The following is a 21566-nucleotide window of genomic DNA, read 5'->3' as shown; positions in this document are numbered from 1 at the left end:
CTTGAATTTTTCCCATCCTCCCCTTTGCTGGTGCAGACCCTCACTAAGCACCCCTAAGAGTGGGCCCCAATTCCACTCCCCTGCGGCCGTCAAAGGCAGGTCCCTTCCGCGGTGTTCTCCAGAGGCCCTGGCTACCTCGATGATCCAAAATGAGACCCTCCGGCCTTCTTCACCCCCCCGAATCCTTCCAACCCCCCAACAGTGCCGTGGTCCTTTCCAGCTCCGGTTCTTCTCAAGTTCCACTGAGTCCCCCCCAACTCCTTCCATTTAAATACTGACTCTGCCTGCCAGCTGTGACCTGAGTCAGGTCGTGAGCCCTCTGACCGTTTTCTCACTATAGGACGAGGGAAGCACATCAGGTGTTTGAGGTCCTTCCCAGCTATCTCTTCTATAAAGAGGGCAACATCCGAGATCCCCCTGCTCCCCCCCCCCCACATTAGCCTTTCTGCTACATTTGTTCTCTTTCTACCTGCCCATGTACGTGATGGTTTCTAAGTTCTAGAGAGGAGCTTTTAAAACTTGTCTTTCTGTCCCAAAGCACTGCTGACTCCTCAGGCCTCTGCACTTCAGGATCAGCCTTTAGCTCAGCCTTGTGCCGGGCGTCTGGGGCTGTGCCAGGCTCTCACACTGTAAAACCGACGGTCAGCAGTAAGGGAGAGACTTGGAGGGGTTTGCAAAGTTCCCAGCAGGACTTGCCCCTGGTTGCAGCATCAGTTAGCGCCTCGTCTGACTCCGCTAGTTCTTCCCACAGTCCATGGCACGTACTCAGCCCATCCCTCATTTGGCACCCCCTCTCCAAACTCTATAGCTATGGCTCCTCAGTCTCTGTCAAGGTACCACGAGAGATTCCAGCACAAAATGTGGCTCACGTGGTGTGAAAGGGCATTGTGGGACAGGCTCTGTACCAGTGCCTTGGGGGGAGGGGGCAGGGGGACTGGGATCTTTTGGCTGCTTGCTTACTCTGCATTACAAGAGCCTGAGCCCCAGCCCTCGCCGCTCTGACCCTGGTACAGGGTCTTGAACGTGTCTCTATGTACTAGGGCCCAGTGTTTTATACAATACCCAGTGAGCGGACTCTGGGCTTCCCAGAGGGTCAAGGAGAACTGACTGTGGGGCACCATTTCTATGGCTCATTCCTGCCTTATCCCCTTCCCATCCCCCATATAAATGTCCTTCAAGGCTTGAGGTCCATCCGAGGGCTCCGGAATGGGGAGCAGGTGATCTTGCCCGGTCCTCCCTTCAATTCACTTGCACATCCTGGCACTCCCTGATGTCACAGAGAAGGACAAAGCACCAGCTCCTCAGGGGGCTGGACCGGCACCCTTTGCCCACCTCCTGGAGTTTAGCCCCAGCTTTAGTTTTGGTTTTTCCACCTCTGGGGGTTAGGGGCCGACGCCGGCTAGCTCCATCCCTTTGGATTAGACCAGGCATCCTGAGCCATGCTTTGTCTCCATGACCAAGTCCCAAACTGCTGATGGGCAGCCAGCCGTACGGCTCCTAGGGGAGAGGGGCGGCAAGGAAGATCAGGGGTACTTAAAACAAACAAAAAAAAGAGGAGCAGCATTTAAAATGCTCATGGATGCTTCGGTTCTGAAGACCTGTTTAGGCCCAGGTCTCGCCTCCCTGCCTGCCTCCCTGACCACAGACCTGGTCCCAGTCGTCCACTACTGGCTCTGGCCATGAGGTTCCGCAACAACTCCCAGAAGGGCATTTGCCCGGGCCGTCCCCGAATGACGCAGCCGGAGTGTGGCAATGTGGGGTAAGCAGACAGGAGCCCCAAACTCTCTGACCCTTCCCCCCTCAGAGGGAAAGTGCCAAGATCTCAGAGCAAACTCCACCATCCTCCACCCCGCTCTTGGAACAAGCCAGCCTATGAAAGGGCCAGAGGAAGTGTGCGGGCTGAGGAAAAGTCTCAGGCAGCTTTTGGGGAGGGGGAAAAGCAGCTGCTGGGGTCAAAAGGGCAGCTCAAGTCTCCCACCCGAGCAGCTGCCTTCTGGGCCCCGCGCTCTTGGCGTTTCTGCTGAGACAACAGCCACGAAAAGTCCGTGTGCACGGACGCAAGTAACGGAGCCACGTGGTTATAGGTATTTGGAGTTTATTGCAAGAAAAAAGTATAGAAATTCCTAAAACCAGCAGTGAGGTATGAAGGAAGAGCCGACCCGGAGCCCCCCAGGACGGCTGGGCCGCTTGGATCTGCAGGCCGCAGCCGAGTGGAGCCAACCACAGCCAGAAGACAGAACGGGTCTGGATTAATCGAGGTAGCTGCATCTTTCGGACCCGCCAGACGACTACCCGGGCTCACGGCCTTCTCTGTGGACAGATCGAGTCGCGTAAGTCACGATGTGCAAACTAGAAAAACTTCCAGGCATCCAGTGTAGCAAGACACCCCCGGTGTACGGCATCGACGTCGTGGGAAAGAATCGAGACCTTAGGTAAAAACGAGCTCCGGACTGCTTGGTCACAGACCAACCCCCAAGTGCGTTATTGCTCCAAACGGGATGAGGGATGAGACGGGGACGTAAGGCGGTGTGAGCTAAAGAGCATGAGTGGGTCCCTGGGGGCAGAGCCCCGAGAGACCGCAAGGCCCCGGCTGGCGGCTCCGTCCTGGGGGCTCCAGGGCGTCACTGGTCGAGACAGTCCTCGGTCACCCCCTGGGCGGCCAGCTCGGCCAGCACGTTGTCCAGGTAGTTGGGGTCAGGGTAGCCGTGGCCGGTCACATTGTGGCCCATCTCGGTTTTGTGGTGGATCTCGTTCCACACCACCGTGTCCGTCTCGCCCGTGGTGCTGGAGGTTCCCACCGTGAAGATCAGGCGCCTCTTCCAGGCCACCTTCAGGAGCTCCAAAACCTAAGCAAGAAGGAGGGAGCCGTGACCCGAGGGCCCGAGCCCATCGCTCATGGAGGGGGCAGGGCGTGACGGGAAGGGCGGGGCCAGCCCCAGGTACAGCGCTCCCCCTGGCGGGGGTCCCCTGCAGCCTCACAGAACTTAGCTCCCAAAGGGCTTTTCTTCACCCCAGCACACTACATGAGCCTCACAACAAGACTGCTGTTCCTCTTTTTACAGAAAAGGGAACCGAGGCTCAGAAATACGGTCAGAGCTGGCCAAGTATTGGGAGCAGAATCCAAAATAGGTTCTCACAAATACGTTTCCATGGGAAAACTCAAGTTTCCACCGGCCAAATTTTCAATGAAGCGAAAAAAGGTCTCGGGGGGGGGGGGGGGCTCTCCTCAAGTGGGCACTGGGAGGGGGGGAGAACAAAGCCGGACACCCCAACGGGCTCCACAAAGGCAGGGGCTTGTTTTTATCTCAACCTTCTACCACCCCCGATGCCCGGTTCTACACACAGTAGGCTCCTGGGAACGAGCAGTTCCTAGTTCTCTCTCCCAATTAATTCTTCCAAGCCCAAGTTCAGTTTAAAGACACAGAGGCTAAAACACTGTCTATAGATGTATGTCATTAAAGTGTGAACCGGGGGCAGCTAGAGGGCGCAGTGGACAGAGCACCAGCCCTGAAGTCAGGAGGAGCCGAGTTCAAATCTGGCCTCAGACACTTAACACTTCCTAACTGTGTGACTCTGGGCAAGTCACTTAACCCCAATTGTGAAATGAAATGTGATCCAATCTGGGATAATTATGTAAAGTGCTCTACAAACTTTCAAACAGGATACACTGGTTATCATTGCTATTGTTCAAAAACCCAACACTAAAACATCTAAAACATCTCCTCTCCCCTTCCTCCTCATCTTCCCCACCCTGACAGGGTCAGGCGGCCTGCGCTGGGCCTTGGGCAGGGGCCCCTCCCTCTGGATGAATCGAAGGCAGGGTACAGGACATCCATGGCCCAACGCACAATGGCCCACACTAACCACTGAACAAACCAATGGAGGCTGCTCATGATTAAAACCCGGGAAAGCCAAAAGCCCGAACCCAAACCTCAAACTTTTAAGGGAAAGAGTAAAAGAGTAATCTACTGCAGGAAGGATTCCCAGACGCTGCTCCCGATTCTAGGGGCTCCAGCAGAGGGTGGGGCAGGCCCGGGGGAGGCTCCCCTGGAGTGTCTCTAAGAGGGGGTGACAAAGAGACGCACGCCGCCGGCCTCCTTGCACCAGGCAGGTGATGCAGGAGAATTTCACTGCACCTGAATCAGTCGTGGAACCCGAACAAGCGCCCCATTTTCCTGAGGGGTACCTGAGGCCCCGTGAGGCCGGCCAGGCAGACCCAGGTCTGTATTCTCTGGGCCCGACCACTCCACACCCTAAATCCATAAGAGAACGCCTTCGTTACCTTTCGTCCCTGGGCGTTGTCAGGCAGGTAGCAGTGGCGGGGAAAGCCCCTGGCTGTGAACGGCTTCCCTGGGTTCGGATGCTCGGGGCCCTGCAACAAGAAAACAGACTTGCAGCCTGCACCCCTTGGTGCGGTTCTATCTCATCCCATGCCCAAAGACGGGCCGGCCACCAGGACATCTTAACCACCACCACCCAAGTCACGGCCTCACTCGCCCCCGGCCACCCTTGCCCATTTCTCTGAGCGAGCCGGGCGGCCGGGCAATGCCCGAGCCAGGAGCGGGGGCCCCACAGCTCCCGAGGACCCCAAGTCCTAACCACGCTACCTGAATTCCTCGAGGGATGTTGTAAATGATTTCTATCGTCCCACAGTCTTCGTGGCCGGGGAGGGAGGCTTTGAACACGGCAAAATCCATCTTCCCTTTGGGCTGAGTTCCAGTTTTCTCCCCATAGATCGTTTTACAGGAAGGGCACTGAAGACTTCCATCCTACAGCAAATCAGCACAGAGCTGCCGTTACTCACTGAACCACGGGCAGTGACTGTGGCTCTGGCCCAGCTCCGACCCCTGGAGACACGGGAGGGGGGAGAAGGCAAAGGCTACTCGTCCATGACCATGGCCAGTCAGCAAGGGCCAAGGTCTTTGGGGTCACCTGGGATCTCTGGGAATGGAGCCCTGGTCTTAACTCCCAATACTGGGATCTTGACCTTCTTTGGGGGGGAACTGGGCAGAGCCAGACAAAGGCCATGGAGCCTCCAGAAGCCGTGGGCTCTGTGTCTGCCCTCTGAAACGTGGGCAGCGGGACAAGCTGGCAGTGCCCGGGCACACCTTGTTACCAGTCTGGTACATGGCCAGCATGCAGAGCAGGTGAAAGGCGTGGCTGCATCTGGTGAGCCGCCCCACGGTGTCAGGCCCGATATTCTTGCTCTCGATCACGTCGCCGTAGCCAGAGGGGGTGGACAGCTTCTCCATACAGATGATGCAGTCCTGCGGACAGACCAGGAAGGAGAGGAGGGGCAGTGAGGGCCGCTAACGTCCAGGCCAGGAGACGGCCGATAGTCCACCCAAATCTGGACGCAGCAGCTCTGAGCCTTTAACCTTCAGGGGAAAGGACCAAGTGGCCAGGAAATGGAAACCAGTGGGAATTCAGAGAGAGAGGGACGGGTCCAACTCCCACACAAAATGCTGGAATGCTAGAGGGGGATGAGGAGCAGGGCCTGGCCCACCCTGTGCTGCTGAGAGCCTCATCAACTCTGTGACCCATCTGGGGTTTCCTTTATACCGGGGCAGTTGGCCACTTCCTTGTCCAGCTCATTTTACAGATGAGGAAAGTGAGGCACACAAGGTGAAGGACTTTGCTGACTACCCAGCGAGGCCAGATTTAAACTCAGAAGAGGCCCAGCACCTCCTAGCTCCCCATACACACACAGCTGGCGCTTACTCCACAGTGTCTCCTAGGAAACTTCCAAGCAGGGTCAGGAGGGGGCCCATAAGTTAGTTTCCAGTGACAGGAAACCCTGGTTCCTGCACCCAGTAAGCACTCAGTACATGCTTGTGGACCTGCCTCGCTAACTGGGGTGTACCAGGGGCCTGGTTACACTGGGCAACCAACCCGACTTCCTTCGGTTTGCCAGCATCTGGGGGCTTAGTGCCATCTAAGTAAAGGAAGATAACGGGCGGAGAAGAGCCCTCCAGCCCCAGGGCTAGCAGAGCCCCCGGCGTCCTCTATGGGAGCGGTCCAGGCCCGGACCAGAGAGAAGGGAGACCCAGGCCCACGAGGACCCCACGCCGGCGCAGCCACAAGCTGCCCCTGACGGACGGCTCACCTCATCAGGGGGCGTCTTCAGCTCCTCCGAGTAGTTCCTAACGACCTGCTCAGGCTCCTGAGACGTTGTATCTGAAAAAAAAAAAGCCCGAGAGAAGAAGAGCACAAGGTTGCCTAAGGTTCGTGGAGGGGGAGGACTGAGGCCAGAGGGAGGAGAGCAAGTGAGAGAGGTCCAAGCTGCCAGGGGAAAAACGTCAGTTAAAAGGGAAGATGGGAGAAGGTTAATGGCCGACAAAGAGAAGAGACATTCCCAGAGGCCCCAGGCAGAACGGGCCAGAGAGCCGCCCTTTCCATGCACAAGACAAGGGCCACGACCGGCTTTCGGGGAACGCTCAGGTGGCGAGAAGAGAAGGCAGCAGCAGCTGAGAGCAGCCCCAAGCCCGCGCCCCGCTCAGCTGCACCCCAGGCCTCTCCCGGGAGGAGACGCTGATGTCGGGGCCCCCGCCCGGACTGCCCAGCAGGTGCCCTCCACCCCGCCCTTCCTGGACCAGGATCTCCTCCTGCCCTAAGGCCACTCCTGCCTCAAAGTGGCCATGCTTCTGGATGGACTCGGGGCCACCTACACTTTATTTTCAAGCCGAGGCCCTTTTCTCCCAGTCCTGTCCCCTAAGGCCCAGCAGCATAAACCTAATCCCTCTTCATAGAGCAGCTTTTCCAGCACAGAGACTGAGCTTCTTCCCCTTCCCTCTGCCCCAGCTACATTTAAGGGGTTCTTCCGGTGTGAAACTGGGCCTCTTCCCCATCCTCATTATTCCCGCGCTACAGACACGCAACACTTAATCGATGGCCTTCCTAAAGCGCAGGGGTTAAAACAAAGCAGGGGCGGCCGGCTGCGAGCAAAGACTGCATGGGAGAGAGACCGAGTAGGGGCTTGGACCTCGCTGAGAGCCTGATTCCACTTCTCTAGCCCTGGTCTCAGAACCACCCAAATGGGCCACGCCCAACCCTATCTTCCAAGTTCAAGCAGTGAGTGAAAGGACGGACACCAGAAGTCTGTAAGGTAACGTCTAAGTCGGGGTGGGGGGTGGGGGGGGGGTGGGGGGTGTCTTTTACCACCAGGACAAAGAGAAAAGTCTGAAGCCTTAAGAAAGCTGATCAATGGTTTGATCAACCACAATTCCATCCCACGAATCAGGAAACCCGTTGCCCACTTCTCCCAGGGAAGGGCCGGCCTTGGGGGCAGAACAAGACCCTGGTCACGGCCAGCCTGGAAACGGGTTTGGCAAATTTTACACATTTGTTACAGGGGCCTATATTTTCTCTTTTTGATCAAGAAGGAAATAAATGAGTGTTAATTAAACAAAATTTTAAACAGTTAAAAAGAAACTGACCAGAGAATAAATGACTGAACTGGCAAGTAGGGCCTTAGGAATGAAGCTCGATGACCCCTCTTTCAGCAGCTGAGGTGCTAGAGCAGTGGTCCTCAAACTTTTTAAATAGGGGCCAGTTCACTGTCCCTCAGACTGTGGGAGGCCGGACTAGAGTAAAAACAAAAGTTTACTCTGTCTCTGCCCCTCAGCCCATTTGCCATAACCCGGTGGGTGCATAAACGTCCTCAGTGGGCACATCTGGCCCACGGGCCGTAGTTTGAGAACCCCTGTGCTAGAGGCAGGCCTGAGAATCTGTGGGCCCAAACACTGAGCAAAGCATAGAAAGTCTAGGAATGAAAGCCAAAGGGAACTAACTGTTGCAAGAGGTTTATAGATTAATGAAAACTTAATAGAAATTGAATAATTGAATTGAAGAATGGAACGGTACACAGGTATTCCAAAAATGGCTGCAAAGCTAAGTTTTAAAAGAACGACTGAAGAGGCAGCTAGGGGGCACAGTGGATGGAGCACCAGCCTTGAATTCAGGAGGACCTGAGTTCAAATCTGATCTCAGACACTTAACACTGCCTAGCTGTGTGACCCTGGGCAAGTCACTTAACCCCAGCCTCAGGGGGGAAAAAAAAAAAAAAAAAAAAAAAGAAAGAAAAGAATGACTGAAGACCAGGACCACAGATTTAGAGCTAGAAGAAACTTGAGAGCCTCGGACCCACCCTCCTCATTTACCCAATGAGGAAAGCATGGCCTAATTTCTCTTATTTCGAATTCCTCTCCACCTAGGGTGACCCTGGCTGAAACTCCCTCCCTGACACAGAACGGCTTCTGGGGAGAAGCCACCGGTGGAAGGGGGCAGGAAGAGTCAAGAACGTAAGTGCCGAGTTTCCCTCACAAACAAAAAGCTATCTTCGGAACATATCTATCCCGGGGGAGATGGATCTCTTGCCTTAGGGAAGTTGCACTGTGGTCCAGATTCTTTGGTCCCGAAAGGGCATCAGAACAAGACCCAGCAGCTCTCCCAGGCTGAGCAAGCAGGCACGAATGAGACCTTAAGGAAACCAACTGCCAGGTAATAATATTAACTGTCCCATTAACAAGGAGTTCCTTGAAAATTCACCATCATTTCTATCCCCTATTATTTATCTTTCCTCTTATGAGATTCTTGTTTTTCATCCTAAGTGGGAAGGAGAGATATATGGGTAAGTTACGCAGCTTGTCCCAGGTGCCTCAAGTAGCAACGGGCAGAGTTCGGATCGGAAGCTGGGTCTCCTGACTACAAGCCAGCCCTCTGCCCACTGGCCCCCATCTAGTTCTTTAGTATAATATAGTCAATTATAAATCGATGATGCTCATCATTCTGATTAGCCTTAAATTGGGGGTATCCCAACAGCTCCAAGCCAATAACCCCTAAAGAAGACCAAGCAACAGAGCGAAGCTGGAGGGGAGGGCACATGTGCGCGTTAAATGGTTTCCGAGGCTGATTCAATGACCAGGTCGGGCCCCCGGCAGACAGTATTCTTCCCTCCCCCCTCCAGAGCTCCAAACTGCAGTTTTTCTCTGATGGAAAAGGGGGAAAATGTTATCAATTGTTTCCAAGCTACCGTGAGTATTTTATACATTTTGTGTACCTGTGTACGAGTTCCTGGGAATTCTCTCCGCCTTCCACATTTTCTGTGGGGTGAAAATAGGCGTCCCTATACCCAGGATGCACTTGCTGCCTCCCTCATGTGTCTGTACAGGAAAGGGCTGGAAGCCCGGCTGATTGTTTGGTTTTTTGCAAGGCAACAGGGGTTAAAGGCCTCGCTCAGGGTCAGACAGCCAGTACCTGTTAAGTGTCTGAGGCCAGAGCTGGACTTTTTTTGTTTCTTTGCCTGTGGCTGCCTATGTTAATGGCAACCTAAGCACAAACAATACTTAGGGGACATTACTGTGCTTGAGGATCGAGGTGGTGACAAGTCATGGGGACATCTTAGCCACCACCAAGACCGTCTGTGACCCAGAGACTGTAGGGCTCAGTCAGGGAAAAGCCTGTAAGTGCTTATCGGGCACTGGGCAAAGCACTGGGGACACAGAGAGGCAGATGCTGTCCTCGGGGCCCTCCGGGAGCCCACGTTACATAAAGGCCGTCCCCCAGGGGCAGAAGGGACCTGAGAGGGATGGCACCGGCAGTGGGGGGGACCAAGAAGAAGGAAGGGCAGCAGCTGGGGTCTGGGCTCAGTCCTTTTATCAGATTAACTCTGCACAGGATGTGGGGCAATGTCCTGGAGGCCAGGAGCTATCGCCCCGCCCATCTCAGAACCACAGGATCCCAGGACAGGCCCGGTCCTCCGGGGGCTCAGTCAGGTTCTAGCTGAGAGAATTCAGGTTCCAGAAGGACGACTTTCTTAGCCACCTTTCTGCTGAGGCCCCGGAAGGTCAGCCAGCTGCCCATAATGTTCTGTCCTCCGGGGCACAGCTCTTCTGTGGCAAACCCTGGCACTATGGGAAACGGCTGTAGCCCAGGGGTCCCTATCCAAGCAGCAGGGCCCCGGCACACGGCCAACTGCTTAACAATGACTGGGTTTTTCCCCTACTGAAAAATGAGAGTGCGAATTCAGCATCTGTCTTGGGCTTTATAGCCTGATGCTGTGGCTAGCATTAGACTTGGGGTCAGAGCGACCCGGGTTCAAATTCTGACAGTTCTTAGCCGCGTTTGCTCTCTAAAATGGGCCCAGCAGCATCTACTTCAGAGCTGCCAGTTGGAGCACCCTCAAAACTTGGCAGGTCCAGTCATGATGCTCATGATTACCATGGTTATTCTCCATTTCCCTCCTAAGTGTTTTTTAAAATAACAGCGGCAGAAACACTTAGATCTCAGGTCAGGGTCAGGAGGGACCTGAGACCACCCCGCCCAGCCCCCTCCTTCTCTGAATCCTGCCTAAGGTCACAGGACAGGCCTCTGCCTCTCAACCCTGTTGCTCTCCCCTGAACCACAGGGAGCTAAGAACGGCTCTCAAATTTAAGCCAAGAGGTTTCCGGGAAGTGGGGCTGAATGTCTCATTTGGTGGACACTCCCTAGCACAAATGAGGATTATTATCCATGCCCACAATGCAGCCGGGGCAGGCCCGAGGCCGGATCTCGGGCTGTAACGGAGATGCATGGAAGGGGCAGCATTTGCCTCGCCGTCCCCTCGTGCTCCCACAGAAATTTCCGCTCAATCACCGCTACGTCACTTAGGGGGACGAGGCTGTTCCTGCCCCCACGGCCTCCCTCCCCCTGCTCCCTAGAAAAAGCTGAGACCAGGGCTCACGGCACAGAGGCAGCTGAGCCGGGGGCCGGAAGCCGCCAGCGGCAGAGGAGGAGGAGCGGCCGGCCTCTGGCCGCTGACCGCGAGGAGGCCGAGAGGTGAGGGCGCGCGAGGCCGCGTGGAGACGAGAGAGGAGCACTGCGTAAGCAGAGACAGGAGGAGACGGGGAGCGCGGGTGAACAGCAACTACCTTTCACGGACCCTTTCCTCAGTCTCTTGACTGAGCTGTGATTTTTAGTGGGCATACAGGAGGCAGGAGGGCTGGCAGGCTGTGGTGCGCGAGTAAAACACACGGGGAGTCCGATGGCTGACATCAGAACACTCGTCATGCCTATACGGGGTGGGGGTGGGGGTGGGGGTGAAGGCAAACATGCAGACAGGGAGAAACAGGGGGAGAAACAATAAAAGGAATCAATTAAGCAAGTAAAAAGTAAAAGCCCCCCAGCCCCAAATTAAACCCAAGCCAAAGCCAGTGACTTCTGGGAGCCCCGACCCTCCCGCCCACCAGGCCAGGGGCCCGGCATTCCGGGGGCACAACCTGGGGCGGGGAAAGTGGGCGCGAGCCCCCGATCCCCATCGTCACTTAGCGCCCAGCTCGTGCCAGCCATGCCGCCGGAGGCCGGGCCCCTTCGTGCTGCCGGCCGGGCCTGGGCCGGGGTCAGAGCAGCTTCGACAGCGACTGTGGCAGCTTCACTGAGGACGGAGCGGTCAGAGACGACAGAGAGGAGGCGGGTTAGAAGCACGAGAGCCAGGGCAGCCTCGGCTGGGGCGGGAGGCCCAGGACCCTCTGACCTGAGGCTTTCCTTCCCCCCACTCCCAACCACACTGGTCGGCTAGGGCAGGGGCAAACTGGAGGCCTTTGAGAGACTGCCCCGCCCAGAACCTCACACCCTCCAAGATCTCTGGATGATTCCCCTTGTGAAGAGGGGGTGGGGCACAGGGCACGGAGACCACCGCCCCCAAAGGCCTGTATTGGCCAGCACTCTCACCTTACTACTGCTCCCGGGTCGCCAGAAAGAGATGCCTGGACTTCAAAAAATTACCAGCGGACCAAGCTCACAGAAAGCACTAATTACTCTTCTGCTAACCCTGGGCTAAATGTGCGGAAACCGAACCCAGCCCCTCTCCTATCCATCCTTTCTCTTTCAGAAGGAAAATGGAGTCATCAGAGATTGACGTGACCGTGACCGGCTAAGGGACCAAAGGCCTGGGACTCTAATCTAGAACTAACGAAGGAAGAAAGCTCTCACTTCTTGAGTAGCAAAAGAAAGAAAAATCAAAGGGATCAGTGGGACCAGAAGCCTAAAATCAGGCCACAGGACAGGGGATAAAAGAGCGACAGTTTCCAAGTCCCCGCTGCCATAGGGACTACAATCCCTCAGCCCCATCCAAAGCCTCCCCTGCACCATCCCAACTCTGCTTCAACTATTCTGTCCACTTGGGCCCCTTCTGCTCACCCACAGAACCTCCCTCCAGTTTGGGCCCCGTTAACTTGGATTATGGGAAAAACCAAAGGGGGCAGCCCACCCGCAGTCCCTCCCCACTCCCCAGCCTGGCCGGATGAGTCCCTTGCTCAAGTCTGGGCCTCGGTTCTGGTTCCCGGATCAGCTTTTCAGTGAAATTGAGGCAGAATGGGCCCCGAGCCCCTGTGTGGCCTCAAACACTTAGCAGAGTGACCCCGGGTTGGTCACTTCTGTAAAAGGAGCTGGACAGAGAAGGCAACGAGCAGCCCCGCCCACCCCAGTATCTTTGCCTAGAAAACCCCTAACGGGGTCACCAAGAGTTGGACATGACTGAACAACCAGGACATGGGGGGGTCTTGAGCCACGCTCAATTCCCCACCTGCCCAGGCCCAGGCCCCAAGAACAGCCAGCATGGCCATGAGGCCTCCAGAGTCCTGTAGAGAACCCCCTCCCTGGCCTAGAGACGTCTGGCCCGCTCTCACTTCTCAAGGGTTGTGGCTCCTCTGCCCCCACCCTGAAACCTAAACAGTCAGAGGAGGCGGGCAGGGAGGCCCGGGGCCGGTGGGCAGAGTCCGGTTTTAGACACTCCTGCTGCTCCAAAAAAGAAAAAAAGTCAAGGGGTATTTTAGATCGCCCCAGATTGCCCCTTGTTTAAGTACTTAATTGTCATTTAACAAATACATGACTCATGGGGGTCCTCTCTGCCACCCTACACCAGGCTTGATCCTTCTGCACATGCTCACACCTGGGGTCGTGACCTGTGCTGTACATCGCATCCCTTCATCGCAGCCTGGCCGTGCTGGCCATGTAGGGGGGAGGGGTGGACCCCCTTTCTGTCAGTGTCTCCCCGGGTTCCCCCCCCCCAGGACAGCGGAGGGCCCTCTGGCCAGCCCCTCCAGGATCTCGGCTGCTTGTTCTCTGTCAGCTTTGCCAGCCCAGCCTCTCGCCCTCATACCTTTTCTCACTTCTGAATCTGTTCACACCCCTTCTCCTGCTGCACAGAATACCCCTATCTGAATATCCTTTCGGGGCCAGCTCAGCTCTCTCCATCCTGAACTTCCACATCCCTCAGAGGACTGCCGCTCACTGACCTCCCTCCATTGGATGCATGACCTCCTGGGAGGCCTCTAAGTGCCCTGTGTTCCCTCAGATTCTGAGTCTCAGAAAGAGCCCTGGATGCGGCTCAGGGGTCCCGTCCTGCTGCTGCCTCCTCTTCCTGTGTGACCCGATCCTCCTGAGAAGGTGGGTCCTTTGAACCCCAGACCACCTTGTCCATGTTCGTGCCTCATCCCAGGCTTGTCCACCTCCTGCCTCTAACCGACCCTGAGAAAGCTCGGTTCAGAAAGCCCCAGCTCTCCCACTGCATCTGGGCCATCTCCGGCCGTCCTGATGTCTATCTGGCCCAGAAAGCCCTGGAGGGACAGTGACCCTGCCCGGCCCCCCTCCCTCCCTGCAGTCTGACTCACTCCCACCTCCTGCATCACCTCCTGGGGATCAGGGCCCTCTGAGCGCGGGACCAATGACAACAGATGGCCAACTCCTGGAGGACGGAGGCTGCTGCCTCCTACCTCCCAATCTCACCCACGTACAGCCTTCCGGCCTACAATTAGGTGTTTTGCAAAGAAATGCAGGAAAAAAACAAAGGCTACAGAAGACTAGTTAATAAGGAGCTAAGACTGAAAGCTTACTGGGGGGATTCCCTGGCAATCAAGAACTATGAGATCTTTTTTTACCGAGCCCCGGTCTGTGATTAACAAAAGAGCTCTGATGACAGAGAACACAGGTTCCCATGGCTGAAGTGAGGCTGCCTCTCTCAGCTCCCTCCTGAGAGACATCACCTGGGAACATCAGATGACCACAAAGGTGAATCCTGGAAAAGGATCCAGAGGCCTCAGAAGCTCCCTCGGGCTCCGCCCAGTCCCGCTGCCGGCCAAGATGTGTCCTGTGCCCCTGAGATGCTCTCTGGCAGCCTCCTAATTACAAGCCCCTTGCTGCCCTACCATGAGGCCTCATAAACATATAATAAGCAATCCTTCAGCAAATCCTTATGAGGGAAAAAGGGAAAAGGTGCACGGAGAACGTGGCCCCGGCCAGATTGGGCTTGTCGGGCTACAGCAAGGTCACGCCATCCCCCCAGTGCGGATTTTTTCCAAGCTCTTGCCACATCTTCCAGACCGAAGCGTCCCACTGTATCCTGCAGAAGGGGAAGGGGCGGCTTCCCGCTCTGATCTCTGTATAAAAGCCCTCTGGCCACAAGAAGAACAGTCCAAGACTTGAGGTCACAACTGTTCAATTTCTCAAAAAGGAATCTTTTGAATACACAATCCTTTAGGAAGAAGAAAACCGCCAACCCTTGATCTGACTTTTGCAGATCACCCAGGAGCATGAACAGGTCCCCGGAGGTCACGCCATAATGAAGAAGGGTTCAAACGCTGTTACTTAGAAAGCCTCTGGGCTTCATCAGAAACCCGAGAAGCCAGGCCCCACTCCCCCCCAGCACCCCCAAGCCTTACCTGCGAGGGCCTGCTGGACTTTGCTCGGCTTCGGCATCTGCACAGGCACGCTGGGGACGCTAGCAGGGGCACTCACGGAGGTGTTGTTGGGAACGCTGCTGGGGACGGTCACAGGGAGGCCTGGGAAGGAACTACTGGAGAAGGAAGAAAACAAGGAAAAGTTTGTAGTGGGTCTTCAGTGGAATCAGAAGCAAGCAATCCGGACCCTACTCCGACATGTCCCAGCGCCAGGACCAGAAACCCACGAGCCAATGCAGGCCATCCTGACTTTGCCGTCATCACCTGAGAGGCCGGGAAAGATAAAGGAATCTACCCTCCTCTGAGACCGCCTTCCTCAGGGCTATTTCAACTGAGGGCAGCCATCACCTGCCCAGATGCTGGAAGGACAGGGAGAAAGCCAGGCCAGCAAATACCCGCTGAGACGGGCAAGAGAAGGAAGCCCAGAGAGACCCGCCTGGAGGCTGGGAGCAAGGCTGACCCGATGCCGGACCCACAGCGGGTCAAGCCTGGCTCCCACCAACCCGGCAATGATGGGGGGCCTCGATGTGCACTTGGAGAAGTTCCATGAGACCAGATAATTATGAAGTGTCTCTGGCACCGTGGAGTGCAGACCAGAGGACAGATATATAGATTTAGAGAAGCCCCTGTGCTCATAACTTAGGCTAATAAAAGAATAAAGCGAGGAACTAGCACTAGGGTTCCCTGGAAAGGAGAGGTGTCATGGAGGAGAGGAGAGAAGAGAAGAATGGCAGCTGAGATCAGTTTAAAGAATGAGTAATGGGCAGGGAAATAGGGGGGTAAGAGACCGCAGACCTGATGAAGGGAAAGTGAGGAGGAGAACACAAGAGGGGGGGTCCTAAGGGATGGCCCCAAAGTGGAATCGTTCATGATTCCGGACGGCCACTGTGCAGGGACAACAGGGAATCTGGAAAGGTCTGAGCAAAACAAAATTCCCCATCAACAGAGAGGCAAAGAGTAAATGTGGGAAAATGCTGGATCTGGAGTCAAGAGGCCCGGGTTCAAATGCGGCGCCTTACTTAGATAAACCACTCCTCTCTCTGAGTTTCCAGGAATTGGAGCCAAGGACCACGAAGTTCCCTTTTGTCTCTAGAACTGTGAGCTCCAAATCTGGAGGGAGAAGAAAACTCCAAGTAAAGTCCAGGCTGATCCCAATGAGAGACCAAGCCCAGGGAGGAGGGCCAGAGGCCTGAGAGACTCCATTTGGATGGACCTTATCAAATAACAAAGGCAAAGAGAAGCAAAGATCTCCAACTGGGAAACAAGGTTGCCCACTATCACCATTACGGTATTAAAATGTTAACTTTAGCAAAAAAAGAAAAAGAAATTGAAGGAATTATGAGTTGGTAATGAGGGAACAAAATTATCACTGTTTACAGATGGTATGATGGTACACTTAGAGAACCCTAGAGAATCAACTAAAAAACTACTAGAAACAATTAACAAATTTAGCAAAGTTGCAGGATACAAAATAAATCCATACAAATCATCGACATTTCTATATGTTACCAACGACTTCCAGGAGCAAGAGCTAGAAATTCCATTTTAAATAACTGTAGATAATATATCCCGAGAGTCTACCTGCCAAGACAAAGCCAGAAACTCTATGAGTACAATTACAAAATGTTTTTCACACAAAGCTAGATCTAAACAACTGGAAGAATATCAAGTGCTCATGGGTAAACTGAGCTAATAGAATAAAAATGACAATTCCGCCTAAATTAATCTACTTATTCAATGCCATACCAATCAAACTGCCAAGAAGTTACTTTAGAGATCTAGAAAAAATAACAAAATTCTTCTGGAAGAACAAAAGGTCAAGAATTTCAAAGGAAGTAATGACAAAATGCAAATGAAGCTAAGCTGTACCAGGCCTAAAATTTTATTATAGAGCAGTGGTCATCAAAACTGTTTGGTACTGGCTAAGAAATAGAGTAGTTGATCAGTGGAATAGTATAGGTTCTCAAGACACAAAAGTCAATGACTATAGAATCTAGTGTTTAATAGACTCAAAGACTCCAGCTTCTGGAATAAGAGCTCACTATTTAACAAAAATTGCTGAGAAAATTGGAAAACAATACGGCAGAAACTAGGCACTGTCCAACACTTACTACCCTACACCAAGATAAGGTTAAAATGGGTTCATGATTTACACATAATGGGTGATATTATAAGTAAATCAGGAAAACATGAGCTAGTTTATCTCTCAGATCTGTGAAGAAGGAAGGAATTTATGGCCAAAGAACTAGAGAACATTATGAAATGCAAAATAAATAAATCTGTTACATTAAATTAAAGTTTTGTACAAACAAAACCGACGCAGCCCAGATTAAAAGGGAAACAGTATCCTGGGAAAAAAAAATTTATGTTCAAGGTCTCTGATAAAGGCCTCATTTCTAAAATATGGAAAGAACTGACCCAAATTTCTAAGAATAGTAGCCATTTCGGAACTGATAATAAAGTACATGAATAAACAATTTTCAGATGAAGAAATTAAAGGCATTTTTAGTCATATGAAAAAATGATGTTACTATTGATTAGAGAAATGCAAATTAAGACAACTTTGAGGTACCTCTAAAGATTGGCTAAGATGACAGGAAAGATAAAGATAAATATTGGAGGGAATATGAGAAAACTGGGAGAGAGTGGTTAGAAAAGATGGGCTCTGCTCTCCAGAAGCTCAGTTCTGATGAGGGAAACAACACGTGCTGGGGCTTCAGCCAGGAGTCAGTTGGAAAGGTCTCCTGGTCCTCAGGGTGCAAGGAATGGAAAAGTAGACGCCCTTTTTGGATGTCATTCCCATTGATGAATCCCTATCAGCTGTGGGGTTTTTACACTGCATTCTGGATAGCTGGAACTCCTGCAGAAACACCATGACGACGACGGGTTCTTGGGTCAAGTCTCGGGTGGTCTCCATCAGGGTCTGAGCAGTCTGCCATGTGCTGCCCCTGCGTCTGCTAAGCCGGCGTACAGGCCAGAAGCTGCTGTGGATAGCCGGCAGCTTCTCCAAAGGCCTCTCTTGATGACAGCTGAGGAGGGCCAGAGGTGGGACCGGGGTTGTGGGAGGTGCTACTCCTCCAGGCTTCCTCTGCTTCTCCGCCTGCTGGTGATGACTGGTTAGCAGCTGTCACGGGCAAGGCTCCTTTCTCCTCCTCAAGGACAGCTGCAAGGGCTGGAAACTGGGCCGCTGGTCTGGGGCCCACCGCTATTTCTGGGGCTCTTAAGTTCAGGACCTGGGCTGTCTTTGTCAAGGTCTGAGGGGAGATGGTGGTGAAGGACTTGTCTCAGGTCTCCATCATGCTTCCCCCCGGCCCACTCAGAGAGTCAATGCACCAGAGTGGAGGCGAGGTGCAAGGCAACAGGAGAGCTGCTGTGGAGCAAGGAATAACCCCAGAAAAGTGGGCTGCAGGGGAGAGAGGATCTGACCCCCGAGCTGCCGAGCTAGGTAACCAGAAGGAGGCTGGGGAAGGCTGGATGGGGTCTCTGAGACCCGCTGCATCTGAGGGGCTTCCAGGTGGCACCGAGAGACTCCAAGGCAGGGATCCATGGGCCTTTTCCCACCCGGTAAATCCTGTTTCCCCTCATTAAATAAAGCAAACCGAACCCCACTCCCTCAGTGGGGAGATTCCTTTCATGACACAAAGCGCTAGATTCATGCAGAATGGAGACCCTCCAGTGGGCCTCGTCCTGCTTAGAAGGAGCCTTTGTTCCTGCAGCTGTGACCTAGTATACACAGGGGGACACCCCCTTCCCCCAATCACTTCTGTCAATTATCACTGCTAAGAACAGAAGTGTGGGCAACCCTGTCAGGAGCCTCCCTTACCCCAAGCATTATTAGCAAGGGACCAAGTGCAAACTGCCTTTGTTTTCCTCCACTTCCCACAACTCCCCCTTCTCCCTTCTTGAAGACACCTTTGGGACATGGGGGCAAGAGTTTTAAAAGCTTTTTTTTAATCTTGTTTTTCAAAAAGAGGACAGACACACCAGAGCGTAGCATCTCTATGCGGTGGAAAACGTGCACACGTATGCGTGAATTGTCCACAGAAGCAGACCTCAAACTACACTGCAAAGCAGCAGTCACCGGAACTGACACAGAGGTTAAACTGAGAAGCAGACCCGGGGAATACACTAAATAAAGGAGAATCAGAAAGAATGGAACTCAATAACCCAGTTTCAATAAACCAGAAAACACAAATTTCTTAGGAAAGAACTCCCCCTTTGATAAAAACTGCTGAAAAATGGGAATGCCCAACTCCTTCCACCCTATTCCACAACAGATTCTAAATGGTTACGTGACTTTAATATCAAAGATTGCATCGTTAAGAAATTAGAAGAGAAAAAAATTTAAAAATTGAAAAATTGAAAAAAAAAAAAGAAATTAGAAGAGAAACAGATCATTTAATTTTCATAGGTATAAGTAGGAGATGTATTTTTAATCAAACAAGGGACCAGAAGCACTTAAAAGGATAAAAAGAATTTCTAATAGAAATCTGAAAAGCTTTTGCATGAACAAAATTAAGTGTTCAAATGGGGGAAAAATCTTTGTATCAAATTTCTCTGATAATTGGTAATCAAGATATATATTTAATTGATAGGTAACAGATATATCTAATCGATAGATAACAGATATTTCTAAGAATAAAAGCCGTTCCCCTTCAGACAAATGATCAAAAGATATGAAGAGTTCTCCAAAGAAGAATGTAGTTATTATTGTTTTAAGTTGTTTTTCAGTTGTGTCTGACTCTTCCTGACCCCATTCTGATTTTTTTGGTAAAGAAGATATTTCCTTCTCCAACTTATTTTGCAGATGAGAAAATTGAGACACACAAAGTTAGGTGACTTGCCCAGGAACACACAGATAATAAGTGTCTGAGGTTGGATTTGAACTCAGGAAGAACTCCAGGTCCTGAACTTTATCCACTGCCACCTAGTGACAAACTATTAATAACCATGCAAAGGAATGCTCTAACTCACTAATAATAAGGGAAATGTTCATCTAAACAATCTGAGGGTTTCACCTTCCATTCTGCAAATGAGTAAAAATGATAAAAGACAAGAAGAGTCAATGTTGAAAGACACTAATGCATTGTTGGTGGAGCTATGAATTGATGGAAAGCAATTTGGAATTATGCAAATAGAGTGACTAAGATGTCCTTGTTAATTCCACTGTTAGGTATGTACAACAAGGAGGTCATTGATACTATGCATTTAGAGGCACTTTTTGCATTAGCAAGGAACTGGAAACAGACTAGGTATCCATCAATTGGGGAATACCTAAACAAACTATGATGTGTGTGTATGTATATGAAAGGGGGGAGGGGGAAGAGAGGGAGGGAAAGGGGGAGAGAGAGAGAGAGAGAGAGAGAGAGAGAGAGAGAGAGAGAGAGAGAGAGAGAGAGAGAGAGAGAAGAGAAGAGAGAAGAGAGAAAAAGACAGAGAGAGACAGAGGCAGGGGGGGAGAGAGACAGAGAGAGAGAAGAGAGAAAGAGACAGAGAGAGAGGGGGGGAGAGAGAGAGACAGAGAGAGAGAGACAGAGAGAGGGAGGGAGGGAGGGAGGGAGGGAGGGAGAGAGAGAGAGAGAGAGAGAGAGAGAGAGAGACAGAGACAGAGAGAGAGAGAGAGAGACAGAGACAGAGACAGAGAGACAGAGACAGAGAGAGAGGGGGAGAGAGAAACAGACACGGAGGGAGGTCTGTGAATGAGATACACTGAGATAGAATCATCAGGCTGATTTTTTTTCACTCCTTTTCTGTATTTAAAAATACTACTTGCTATACGGCTTGACTTTCTATTTTTAATGAGAAATAGTAGTTAATGTGTCCTTACTCACTCTGGAGGAAATCGGTGCTGAACTGTTCAGGTCACTTGCTTTCACCGTCTCCCACTGTTCTATCTCGTGATGAGACAGGTGTGGAAGAGGCAAAGACCTCTGTGACCAAAACTGTCAAGATGGAGCTGCTAAGTAGGGAGAACATTGACAAATTCACCATGTGATCGACCCTCTGTATTTCTTTTACGTGGAACTATTTTAAGTAGAAATAGAAATGACTTTTATTGGTTGATTTTTATGATGGTGTCTGACAAATGTTCCAAAGGGATTAGCCTTTGTTCTTTATGCCCTTGGATTCCCAAGGTGAGTCTCTGACTCCTGAGCTCCAAAGTGACAGCATTCTATGCCAGGGAGCTTATCTCTTCCCCCTCTGCCACCATCATTGTTCCTGGGGGCTGGGTGAACCAGCTGGAAACCCCACAGGCAGGAAAAGAGAAAGGCGTCTCTCAGAGAAGCCGCGACAGAACCTCAACATACATAGCCTGGCTGTGCGGGACTCCACAGGGCCTTCCGTGGAGGAGTGTGTGGTTAAATCCTCTGCTACTTCTGCTGATTTTCCAGATGCCCACTCAGACAGAACCGCACAGGATCATGGTCCTAAAGCTGGAAGAAGACTTCTGAGGACTTCACTTTACAGGCAAGAAAGCAGATCTGCCCAAGATCACACAGACGGGGAGCAGACTTCAGCCCAGGCTCCTTCTATGGTGTCCAGGGGCTGCTAAGTAGACAAGACAAGCGGGCAGTCTACCCAGCCAACAAGCCTCTGAAGAGCTCAAGCTAAGTCATTTCCAAATTACTTTCTCATTACCTGTGCAAGGTTTGCGAGCACTTAACGAAGGCTGTTAGAACGCAATTCCCTTTATCCTAAGGCGGGTTTTGCGCACAGCCCAGAAACACACAGAAGCCAAGTTCCGTGTCTGAAAACAGTGGCTCAAAGGTGAAACTCTCAGCTTCAATCCCAGTCTTTCTCAACAGAACTGGCTTTTCCCTTATTGGTTAGTTCATAGTAACAATTATTTAGAAA

At 52.3% G+C, this 21566-nt stretch overlaps 1 protein-coding gene across 3 annotated transcripts in view; it reads right to left on the bottom strand.

Moving 5' to 3' along the window:
* Positions 1-2078: 2078 nt before the first annotated feature.
* Positions 2079-21566, bottom strand: part of DTX2 (deltex E3 ubiquitin ligase 2) — a 38262-nt gene continuing 18774 nt past the window's right edge. Inside the window, exons 4-10 of one of the 3 annotated variants that reach the window (XM_074264134.1) lie at positions 14694-14827; positions 10908-11048; positions 6107-6177; positions 5109-5267; positions 4608-4769; positions 4283-4372; positions 2079-2846 (exon numbers count right to left, since the gene is read on the bottom strand). In XM_074264134.1, coding sequence (XP_074120235.1) covers positions 2622-2846; positions 4283-4372; positions 4608-4769; positions 5109-5267; positions 6107-6177; positions 10908-11048; positions 14694-14827 — 982 coding nt within the window. In that variant the 3' untranslated portion in view covers positions 2079-2621. The remainder of the gene's footprint in view (positions 2847-4282; positions 4373-4607; positions 4770-5108; positions 5268-6106; positions 6178-10907; positions 11049-14693; positions 14828-21566) is intronic. The other 2 variants (XM_074264135.1, XM_074264136.1) reach the window with 2 other exon arrangements.

Source organism: Sminthopsis crassicaudata, chromosome 4 (genome assembly GCF_048593235.1).
Source record: "Sminthopsis crassicaudata isolate SCR6 chromosome 4, ASM4859323v1, whole genome shotgun sequence".
NCBI classification, from domain to species: Eukaryota; Metazoa; Chordata; class Mammalia; order Dasyuromorphia; family Dasyuridae; genus Sminthopsis; species Sminthopsis crassicaudata.
This window is presented reverse-complemented; position numbering and strand designations above follow the sequence as displayed.